Consider the following 12,557-nt stretch of genomic DNA (forward strand, 5'->3'; position numbering starts at 1 on the left):
TCCTTGCCCTTTGGGTCCTCACCGAATGCAGACAAGAGTTTCAGCAGGGGCTACTTGCAGCTTATGTTGATCTCTGCAAAGCGTTTGATTCAGTGAATCGGGATGCCCTCTGGAAGATTCTCGTCTTCGTGGGGTGCCACCAAAACTGATCAATCTCATGTCTGAACTATACTCTGGTACTGTGAGTGCTGTGAGATGTGGTGGTACCTTCTACGACTTATTTCCAGTTATTACTGGAGTTTTTCAGGGGTGTGTACTGGCCCCCACACTTTTCAGCACTTGTATGGACTGGATTCTGGGGAGGATGTCGGAGAGATCAAGCTGCTGTGCATCATTTTGGAATGTCAAGCTATCTGACCTTGATTTCGCAGATGATGCAGTCATTTTTGTAGAGACTCTGGCTATCCTTTTGGGGGCCGTCAAGATGCTAAATGAGGAGTCGGAGCCACTGGAATTACGGGTTTTCTGGCTCAATGACATCTTGGATACTGCTATCTTGTCTGTACCTGGTTGTGGTGAGGATGTTGAGGTCACCGAGAGATTCACTGACCTTGGCAGTGATGTTCATGTCTTTGCTGGCTGTGAGCCAGACGTTAATAGATGTCTGGGTCGGGCCTGGGGAGTGATGGATTCACTCGATCATGGGGTGTGGCGCTGCCGGTACCTGTGCAGGTGGACAAAACTCTTAGTCTTGAAGTCCTTGGTCCTTCCAATCTTGCTCTACGGATGTGAGACTTGGACTCTTACCAGGGATCTGAGATGGAGACTTAATTCCTTTGGAACCAGGTCTCTTCGGAGAAACCTTGGCTATTGCTGGTTGGACTTTGTATCCAACGAGCAGTTGCTGAGAGAGACTATTATGAGATTTGTTTCCTTCATTGTCCATGAGTGTCAGCTGTGGCTGTCTGGACATGTGGCCCGTTTTCCTGACGCTGATGCTGCTCACCAGATTCTCTCAGTGAGGGAGCCTCATGAGTGGAGGAGGCCAATGAGCCGACCACGTGCCTTGTGGTTGCGGCAGGTTTATCAGCATCTCAGGGAGATGGTGATGGGTGAGGCATCTGCCTGGAAGATCACCAGACGGAGGCCCCTGGAGTACTGGAGGAAAGTGGATGCAGGGACATGCTGCTGTGTCAAACCCTTCCCAGAGTTCCTTCTCATGTGTGTACTATTTGTGAATGTTTTTATTTATAGCTGTGGAGAAACTCTGGGAAGGGTTTGAAACAGGAAAAGCGCTTACCTTTCGTCGGCCTTGGTTGCTTTATGCAGCTTCTTTGGCGAGAAGAGCATGTTAGGTGTCAATTTATTTATATATTCCCAGCCACCTAGGATTAATTGATTCGCTGAGAGCTGATTGGTTATTCCTTCCATTCACAGGCGAGAGATGCAGGTGGGTCATTCTTTATTATTTATACTAGTAGATTACCCATCCCATAGATGGATGGCAGAGGTGGTGGTGGTCATGTGATTTTGTTGTCCTTCACGGTTCGGAGATCTGCAGTCGTGATTTTGTTCCTTTTTCACGTGCCATTTTTTCTGAATGAGGCATTAATTCCTGAGTGGTTTTTATGGGGTTGTAATCGAGGACAGTCACGCCGACACACCGAATATGTTGTCACAGCATTTTTTTTTTTTGAAAATGTAGTGCAGTAATGGGCGATAATGAGCGAGTGTGTACATTTTCGCTTGTGAGCTAAAAAGTATAGCGATCCAGAGTCATGTATTCTAAGTACAGTTTAGCTGAGTTTTGTGGACCGTTGGCACTTCATCAAGGAGGAGATAAAAAAAACCTGCTGTCACTGGTCTGTTCTGTAGAAGGAACGTGATGGCACTGGACCAATCATGTTCGGTGACGTACCTTGGGCTGCGTAGCTAATACTCAGCGGACTTGGCTTCATTTTTTAACCCCCATAATTTTTGCTCATTTGCTCGTGATAGGGAGCTGGATAGTATTGCAAGCCAGAGTCATGTATACTATGTACAATGTAGCTGAGTCCCGTGGACCATTGACGCTTCGTCTAAGAGGAGATAATAAACACTTAGCTCCATTATAGTAGTCCGGGAGCCAACCGATCAAAATTAAAAAAAAATTGCCCGGTCTGCTATAAAATTTTTGTGTTGATTTTCATAAAGAGACACCCTTTGAGTATATGAAAACCAATGTTGGCAATGGTGAAACTCTTGCGCAACAACACAGTCAACACTTTTGCGAGCCCCCTCTGATAACAAAATGTTGGCAAAAGCGAAGATGTAGGATGGGGGTAGGGGTAATTCATATTGTCCTAAAATCATAACCACTAAACCTATATACACAAATGACCCCTCATATTAAAGAGGAGTTCATTTCCTATATCACAATTGGTGTAGATTTAACCTACCTACAATTGACAAGGTTATATGTCAAACAACAAAAGATTTATGCAACTCAGAAATGCTTGACTATCAATGGGGTCAGGAACAAGAACATACTTTTACATGCCATGGTTTTAAGGAAGATAAAATTAGAAATGGATTAACACAATATTGTGACATGAAACATCCTCTTCAGAGGAAGAGTCACTCTCTGAAACAACTCCACCACATGAACCTCTCTGACCAAGGCATATGCATGTCACTCAGCAAGGCACAGCAGCCTTTTTGCATGAACATCGTTTCAGACATTTGGATAATTTGCACATGCAAGACACCGTTTTGTCTATGTTTGGCTTGGCTGGCTTAGACATGAGAATTGGGACCAGTTTTCCATTGATAAGGGTTCTGCCAAATGTTGTGGCTGGGGGGAGTGCTCGGTCACTGAGATGTGCACGCCTATACAGAAGCAATTGATACAATGCTCTTAAAACAAGGAAGTAAAACGCATCTTCTGTTGCTGGCAGTGACCTAAGGTCTAATTTTGAAGAGACAAACATATGCTGCCTGAGGGTATCCAAACAGCTGAACCCTTTTTGGCCATGCAGAGCAGTCCAGTATACTCTGGCCTCATCAATGACACATTCTGTTGCTGCCATTTCACTATCTCTTCCAAAATCAACAAGGTGGGGAAGGTTTCCTATCAGTCCCAGAGAAACCTGTGCCGCTCTTCTTTTCACAGGAACACAGGCATCATCCCAACTGACTGGAAGAGGGGCCTTGTTGTCCCTCTCTGGAAAGGGAAGGGTGATCGCCAAGACTGCAACAACTACCGAGGGGTGACGCTGCTCTCAGTGCCGGGCAAGGTCTTTGCTCGGATAATTCTCGATAGGGTTCGCCACCATCTGCTTGAGCACCAGCGTCCAGAGCAGTCAGGCTTTACACCAAAGAGGTCAACGATTGACCGTATCCTTGCACTTCGTGTCCTCACCGAACACAGACGAGAGTTTTGGCAGGGGCTGCTTGCAGCCTTTGTTGATCTCTGTAGCGTTGCCCGATTCAGTGAATCGGGATGTCCTCTGGAGGATTCTTGGTCTTCGTGGGGTGCCACCGAAACTGATCGATCTGATGTCTGAACTCTACTCTGGTACTGAGAGTGCTGTGAAGTGTGGTGGTACCATCTCTGACTTATTTCCAGTTGTTACTGGAGTTCGTCAGGGATGTGTACTTGCCCCCACACTTTTCAGCACTTGTATGGACTGGATTTTAGGGAGGATGTCGGAGAGATCAAGTTGCGGTGCATCGTTTGGCAATGTGAAGATCTTGGACCTTGATTTTGCAGATGATGCAGTCATCTTTGCGGAGACTTTAGACATCCTCTTGGGGGCCCTCGAGGTGCTGAATGAGGAGTCGGAGCCGTTGGGATTACAGATTTCTTGGGTCAAAACTAAGATCCAGGCTTTCAATGACATCTTGGATGCTGCTGTCCTGTCTGTGTCTGTTTGTGGTGAGGATGTTGAGGTCGTGGATAGATTCACTTACCTTGGCAGTGATATTCATGTCTCCGCAGGTTGTGAGCCGGAGGTCAATAGATGTCTGGGTCGGGCCTGGGGAGTCATGGATTCACTGGATCATGGGGTGTGGCGCTGCCAGTACCTGTGCGGGAGGACGAAAGTCCGAGTCTTCAGGTCCTTGGTACTTCCAGTCTTGCTCTATGGGTGCGAGACTTGGACTTTGACCAAGGATCTGAGACGGAGACTTAATTCCTTTGGTACCAGGTCTCTTCGAAGAATCCTTGGCTATCGCTGGTCGGATTTTGTGTCCAACGAGCGGTTGCTGAGAGAGACTCGGATGAGATTTGTTACCTGCATAGTCCGTGAGCGTCAGCTGCGGCTGTATGGACATGTGGCTCGTTTTCCTGACGCTGATCCTGCTCACCAGATTCTCTCAGCGAGGGAGTCTCATGAGTGGAGGAGGCCAGTGGGCTGACCACGTGCCTCATGGTTGCAGCAGGTTGACCATCATCTCAAGGGGATGGGCCTGGCATCTGCCTGGGGGATGGCCAGATGGAGGCCCCTGGAGTACCGGCGGAAAGTGGATGCAGCGACGCGCTGTTCTGGCACATGCTCCCATACCTGACCTGACCTCTTCTTTTCCCCTTCTGAATGGGTAGCTCACTGTGTCACATCCACACAACACATATGTGCACAGAAGTGTAGCTGCGACATCAAGAGGATTTTCTGGTACTTCCTGCTCAACACTTCTACCAGCTCATGAATAGGTAGGTATTGATTCTGCCGTTGTATCCAGAGTTCTTGCAATGTGTTCAAGCAGCAGAAGTGATATATACACAGCATAATTATGTCTGTATCTGTTGCATGCACAACAGCTCGATGGTGATCAAGATATTCCACACAATATGCAAGATGAGCAATAATCCTTGTCTCTGCCTCTTCATGTTCTTCACAAGGTAAGTCCAGAACTGAACTTGATGCTGATGTGATGGAAAGAGTGTGACCTTTGTTTTCCATCATACTACCAAGAATGATGGTCACTCCATCCGGAATAGCTTCAGGACTCTCACAAAGGGAAGTGCCAATGAAGTTCTGAAGATTTCCTTTATTTCTTGGATTCTTCATGAGTAAATTCCAGTCCAGAATTTCTAGACTCTTGGATGGTGAGAATTGTCTTGCCTGGTCTGTCTGGTTTCTCCTCTGCTGCTCATCACCCTTCAAAGTATGGCTATCATCAAAATCATACTGATCACCAATGATGTTGACACAGTTGCACATTTCAGGTTTCAACTGCAGGAGCTTGCGAAGATACAGCTGGGGAAGTTCAAATGTTTTTGCACCCATTTTTTGGTATTTATTTACAAATGCCATTGTGTCTACCAGATAAACTGTGTATAGGTCACTCTGTGGTAATGATGGCAGCTGTAAAACAACATCCTGCTCAGCTTCAGCAATTAGCACTGCCACGAAATCAGACTTGTTGCCTTTGCGCATTACAAACCCCTGTGCTAAGCGTGGATCAACCTCAAACAGGGATGATGGATAGTCTGTCCACTCATGGGAAAATGCAATCTGTCTTGTGACTGGGTCGGCATCTCGATAGAAACACAGCACACGTGTAGTTGCAGTCTCATCTTGATAGATCCTGATTAAACTCTGTTTCCTTGATGGGTTTGATTTCTTCTGTGAGGAGAAAGTTACCAGCTTCAGTGGTTCAATCTTAATAGAGACCACCTCTTCTGCTTTCATAATGGCTTCCATGCCCTTAGCTTGAGCATGGACCAAGTCTTTTGAAGCAGCCTTCTCACCAGTTGCTCTATTGAGCAGATCCACTTGGTTGTTACACTGGAATGGGTTTATCATCTGCTGGCATATCACTTTCTTGATCTCCTCAACATGCATATGTTCTTCTGTTGCCTGCTTCTGTGTTTCTCCATGATGAGTAGATTCCTGTTGGCCTAGATTAGCCATAGACTTTATGTTCTCTGATACAGCTGTGAGAAATGGTGCTGTTTTCACATATTTATCTCGAGCAGCTGGTGCCTGAGATATGCCTTTGAACAGAGATGTCTTCCCTTCATTGTTGTATGTCTGCTCCAGGGCCATGTCACTCCAAACACCATTGAATTTTCCTTTGGAAGAGTGAACTGTGAAGTACCCAACCTGGATCCAGCAAACCTTAACCGAACTGTGTTTAATAGAGTAAGAGGAGTTTGGGGGTAGGGGTAACTTTGGTTGACAAAAATGTTAATTTTCTCTTTAAAAATTGATAGAACTCACTCAAATTTGCTGTTTTAATTAGCCATGGATACCATGTTCATATCACATTAAGAGAAATTAGTATTCTAATGCAGCATCTGCCTATGATAAGAAAAGTTCTAAAGGCCATCTTCAAAAAACGTTATTTTTAAGGCATTTTTCACAAAATTATGTACTTTTACGAGGTTTACTTCCACAAAGGCAATTTTTTTTTTGTCATTTTACAATGCACTGATTGAATTCTTACATTTAGTTCACATTTATTTTTCATGAATGTGATTTTTTAATTTTTTTAGAAATTTTATTGACAATTGCTGTTTTATCAAATTTTTCAAATCTTCCTCAAACAAAAACGTCCGCCAAAATTTTTCGCAAGAGCTTATGAATTGCCAACATTGGTTTTCATGAACTGCAAACATATATCTAAACATCCTGGGGGTGTAAAATTTTATAGCAGAGGCTGTAAGGTCCAACCCTAAAACAGCCTCGTACACAGGTTGGCTCCCGGACTATAGTATATTTATTGAATGTTTTTGACATTTGCATGTGGTACATACTTGGAAGACTCATTGGTATGCATTGCTGTCTGCACTGTCGCTGATGATTCGCCAATAAGCGATGAAACCGGTCCAGCAGCTAAGAGGGTGTGCAGCATTGGGATTCTCATGTGTGTACTATTTGTGAATGTCTTTATAGCTGTGGAGGAATCTGGGAAGCATTTGAAACAGCAAAGTGCTTACCTTGCGTAGGCCTTCTTGGTTGATTTTACGCAGCTTCTTCGGCTCGAAGAGCATGGGAGGTGTCAATTTGTTTATATAATCCCAGCCACCTAGGTTTAGTTGATTACGTGAGAGCTGATGAGCTATTCCCTCCATTCGCAGGTGAGAGATGTGTGTGGGTCTTTATTATTTATACATTGATTGCTTTTGACATTTGCATTTGGTAAATGCTTGGGAGCCTCATTGGTATGCATTGCTGTCTGCGCTGTCGCTGATGATTCACCAATAAGCAATGAAACTGGTCCGGCAGCTGAGGGGTGTGTAGCGTTGGGATTCTCATGTGTGTACTATTTGCGAATGTCTTGACAGCTGTGGAAGAACTCTGGAAAGGGTTTAAAACAGCAAACCATTTACCTTGTGTAGGCCTTCTTGGTTGCTTTATGTAGCTTTTTCAGCTGGAAGAGCATGGGAGGTGTCTATACATATACATATATATATACATTTATATATATATATATATATATATATATATATATATATATATATATATATTCATTTTTAAATAAACAGGAATAAATTCCTTGGGGCAAGTGTGAAGAAATCCCCACTTGACCTGGGAATCAAATCCAAGGACCTCATTGCTAACGTGCAACAGCCCACTGAGCTATTGGGTCTTTGGGACAACCTTCAGAGTTTCTCACACTAACACTGCCATTTAAAAACGTAATGTTATGTCACGTGACCGATCACAGTGTCGCTCTCCTTAAAATGGGCGGGAGATACAAACATTTCATTGTGATATTATAATAGTTGCGTTGTTTTCCTATGATGCTTTGGTTCCGAACTAAAAAATAAGAGGCATGACTTTCGTGTTGACCCTCCTATTTATTACATCCGGAACACCAAGAGAATACCGGTGCAGTAAGCATGATGCTTCGCAACATTGCGCTCTTCATTATCAGAGCGAGTACTTGCATTGAATATCAGCTTTGTTCACTGTAAGTTTACAACATGGTAATGTAAGCTTGCTCTGAGCAACAATGGAGCCCCACAAACTGTTAGCATTTTGTATATTCTGCGGCATAAGACATCTTCTTTTGAAAGCAGCACATGGCTACGGGTAGCATCATTTTCTGGGGTTATGGCTGCGCCTGTGATGCATTGTCCCCTGTAGGTTAGAGTAGGAATTTGCAATTTGGTCAGGGTGCAGGCGATGGCTCGCCTAATCTTTGTTTAGGATACCATGGGATCTTCAACGTCCACCGACCAATACCGGCAGACGGGAGAATAGTCAGGCCAAAGATTGGAATGCTTTCTTTCTTCAATCAAAAGGGAGGATGTGGTTCTTAGCAAGTTTACACCACAAAGCATCGCACATTTCGAACAAATACACCTGTCAGCTGGAGAGTTGTTCTGATTGACTAAGTTGTGAGGATGCTGTGTTTGAAAGTGAAGGTGAATGCATATATGAGGGCATTGCTTCAAGGTTGATGTGGACTTACTGTTGTAGATCATACTGTATATAAATATAATAATTGAATGCTGAAATTTTGTGCACTTATAGTGAATATCCTGAGTCAGCAAAGTTCCACAGGAAGTGACTTAAACACTGGTGAAAACATTCTGCGTAAAACCAAGATAGTGAACAAATTAGAGCGGCACTCGGTAGAGCGCATACCTCCGTTTTGTATCCCATTGATCGGCCGGATCTGCATTCGGGCCTGAAACAAAATCTAATCAATTCGTCCTTGTCACACTCCCAACCTGTCCACGGAATTTCATCCGAATGTCCATTCCTTTTTGAGATATCCTGTTCACTGACAGACAGACAGACAGACAGACAGGGGTAAAAACATAACCTTCACCTTCAGTGGCGGAGGTAATAATGATTCAACTTTATTCTGTGGAACGGACTTGTATTATCAAGTTCCTTGCGACGGAAACACCAAAACAACTGAAATTCACAGTAGACTCTCGACCCAATTTGATAGCATGTATTCTTCATGTAGTCGTGTGTTCAAGTGGTGCAGACAGTTTGAAATGGCTGTGAATTGGTGAGCGTTCTCATGTTCAAGCAACTGCTGTGAGTCGAGCAAACATGAAACTTGTTGAAGAGGTAATTTGGTATAAATTTCGGATTACTCAACGTTAAATTGTAGAAGAATAGTTGTTCTATTTCTTGTTAAATGTTGGAGATGGTGTGGCAAAAATCATTCATTCTTTCTTGATATTGAATAAAGTGGGCCGATGGTGGGTGGGCACCGGAGGACCTCAGTTTTGATCAACAGAGCTCGTGGAACACAATGGGAGGGAGGAAGATGATTTCATGAAGAACAGTGTGATTCGACAACGCCTGGGTCCACAATATCACACCACACCAGAATGCATGGAGCGAAGACAGGAAAGCTTATGGACGAAGCGTTTTGGACATTCTTAAACGGGAAATTCATGTGGAATTTGTTGAATGCGGGAAAACCATCTGTGATGCACAGTTCTCGTGTACAACCGTGACTTGTGATGCAATGAGACGAGCGATGCTCGGACAGGTACAGGTACGTTGTCTCAGGGCGTGAACTCACTGCATGATAAAGCTCGCCATCGTGTGGCAATTGTAACCACTACAACTCAAGTGGAGATGCCTTGGGAAATTCAAAATGATTCCCGATACCGTCCATCCACACTCGTCTCGTGATGATTTTCATTTCCTTGTACTGTATGACTCAAAGAGTGTCTTTATCTTTGGGTAGCATTACGTTTATGAATGATGAAAACGTTTACAAAGTGCGTGTCCCGACGTGGCAGCGTCCCCGTCCAACAATGAACACGCAGGTGACATCACTGAGACCACACCGATGGGACAAGTGCGTACATGTAGTCGGGGAATTCCTCGAGAAATTGTCGAAGTTTCATCAAACCGTCGATGCCCTTTGGTTTTCTAAAATGAAGTCTATCTCAGCGTTGAACTGCCGCCCTCTTACGATATGATCTTTTGATGAACGAGGAGTGGCACATTAAGATGACTGTAAATCGAGGAACGGATGGTGTCCCAATGCCGTGAAAGCGGATCACAGAGCAGGCCAAATAAACGTGTGTGTGTGTGTGTGTGTGTGTGTGTGTGTGTGTGTGTGTGTGTGTGTGTGTGTGTGTGTGTGTGTTGATTAATATACCACTTACCAAAGTCAACACACCACACCACATGAGGACCATTTATTTGCCCATGTATGGTTGAAAGTGTTACCCTTAAATGGTAATGATTATAATTGTTGAGGTCCTGATGTTCATTAACCTGTTTGTTTGTTTTCTCTTCATCTCCTCAATTCTTCCCTTGCATTTCCGAAGACTTGAAGCGGGTAAGTTTATCGTTGCACACTTTTTTTTTTCAAATGAACTTGAGTTGCACATGTATAAATCATTAAAAAAAAAAGTTGAAATAGATGTATTTTTTTCACAAAATAAATCCATGCTCGTTAAAATTTGAGCAGCAATGGCCGTGACGGGGCACTATCACGGATTTGAGTCGCCTCAACAGCTGACGGGTGATTCAGAATATATGTTTTTCAGTAAAGCAGTAAAAGGTCGACCAACAATTTGTGCTCAGCTGTGCTTTACTGATTCTGAACCAAACAGGAAATAGCAGACTTATCCTCAGGCCAAGTCTGCTCTTTCATTTTTGTTTCAAAACTGGTGCAATAGAGCTTAGTACAAATTGTTGCTTGACTGTTTCTCTTTTCGGAACAATGGATAATTCCAACCACCTTTATGTAATGTCAAAAAAAGTATATATATATATATATATATATATATATATATATATATATATATATATATATATATATATATATAACATTCATTCAGTTCAAATCAATTCCTTCAAACCAGACAAATTAAAAAGGCATCAGGTTTGTTTCATTTATTTCCTTTGTATGTGGGGAGAGGGTTTCACGTGACAACAAGAAGGCATCTCAAAATACAAAGACAGTCTGCGTCCACTTACTATTCAAACTAAACTTGATGAAAACGACAGTTTAAAAAAAAGATCTACATTTTATTCATTTATTCTCCATATTCTCCTAATAAGGCTTTGTTGAAGATTTGATGACAAAGTTCAGTTGGTAAAAATGTTATGGCCTGGACAGACACTCAAAAAAAAAAACAGGGCGTCTTGCGCTTGACACCCTGCGGCGGGGCTAATAATGGCGTTTTTAGTCACGATGACTTTGCCATTTCACATTTTGACGCAATTTTTCATTATTTTCTCCATATTCTTATCAATAAAAGTTTGTTTTAAAATTTATGATAAAGCTAAAATGGTAAAAAAAGAAAAAAGAAAAAGTTATGCCATGGACAGACGGACAGACACACACACAGAAGTGGTTGCATAACCCTGTGGGGTTTGGCAGTGGGGGGAGGCATGAAGGAGCCAATCACAGTATTGTCTTTCTTTTATTGTTTTCTGCTGCTGTTCTTTTAGTGTTAATGGCATGTGCGGAGCCATGGCGCTTCATCTACGTGAGCATATACATTCAGGAAATGCCAAATTTGGAAAGGTGGAAACATTAACTCACAAGCACTGGGAAAAATCTTTTTTTTAAGATAAGGGTACTTCAACAAACAATGTCACCTTGATTATTAAAAGGTGTTGAAAGTTTGCACAGGAAGAACATAGCCAAAATTTTCGCAACAGCTGTAGATGTATTTCACTCACCATGATAGTCAAGACAGAGTCAAGAGACCAAACCAAATAAGCTCAAACATTGGCCTAAGGACAAAACAAGCATCTGTTTTGGGCCGTAAGCGTTTTATTAACACAGTGGACTCGTTAAAATGATGTCTTTAAAAGTAATTTTGATAAAATATAGCAAAATAAAATAAATAAGTTGATGAATCTCTCAAAAGTAAGACACACTTGACAGACCATTGGTTAGCTGAGCAGTGGCTGGGTCAAGGTTACGTGAGGTGGTTTACCATATTGTAGACAGTTTGCATGTTTACCGTATGCTGTATGAGACAGTATGCTGTTGTTGACAGGACACCCAGTTTCGTGTCCTTCTGACGGTTGGCATGCCTGCGTGACACCTGGATGATAGTTTACACCTGGGGCGAGGTTTGAACCCAGACTAGGCAGCTTAGAGGCGAGTGTGCGTACTTCTTAGGTGTCCTAACAGGCCTCAGGTAATGATGGATATGAAAGAAAAAAAAATTCAGAAATATAGCAATAGGTAAACGACTGTAGTGTTTCTGTGCCATCCCAAATACGTGACGCTGACGTAGCCAATAACTATCTGCCATATGGATAGTTAAGTGGGACGTCATAACTATCATTTATGACGTCATTTTGGACTCAGTGTTGTTTAAATTTGTGGTTTTAACGTGGAAAAGAACTACCCTGTGAATGCATTAGTGGCCATCTGTTTATTACGTCCACAAATATTGTGGATTTTTATTCCTCACCCCCTGCCATTTCCTCCTTATATGCTTCTTCCCTGTCCTTACTATGTTCCTCCAAACGTCTCTCCCTTCTCGCCCCACATATACCAACACCACCCCGCTCCCACCCCACTCAATTTATATTCCCTCTAAACTATCCTCCATATGATCTTGATCCAAACAATAACAAACTTTATTCTTTTTAAATCTCCCACTGCCCACCCCTGCCTTCCTTCCTTCCTTCCTTGATCGAGTTGGTTCTTGCAACCTGCATGATCAACATTCATGT

At 43.0% G+C, this 12,557-nt stretch overlaps 1 protein-coding gene across 8 annotated transcripts in view; it reads left to right on the forward strand.

The window, feature by feature from the left end:
* The window catches only part of LOC147023821 (uncharacterized), a 373,912-nt gene that overhangs the window by 328,049 nt on the left and 33,306 nt on the right, over nt 1–12,557 (forward strand). For all 8 annotated transcript variants that reach the window (XM_085889658.1, XM_085889651.1, XM_085889657.1 and 5 more), the window contains one exon: nt 10,181–10,191. In XM_085889658.1, coding sequence (XP_085745784.1) covers nt 10,181–10,191 — 11 coding nt within the window. The remainder of the gene's footprint in view (nt 1–10,180; nt 10,192–12,557) is intronic.

Source organism: Eptatretus burgeri, chromosome 7 (assembly GCF_056783735.1).
Source record: "Eptatretus burgeri isolate ZD-2024b chromosome 7, Ebu_testis_v1, whole genome shotgun sequence".
Classification (NCBI taxonomy): Eukaryota; Metazoa; Chordata; class Myxini; order Myxiniformes; family Myxinidae; genus Eptatretus; species Eptatretus burgeri.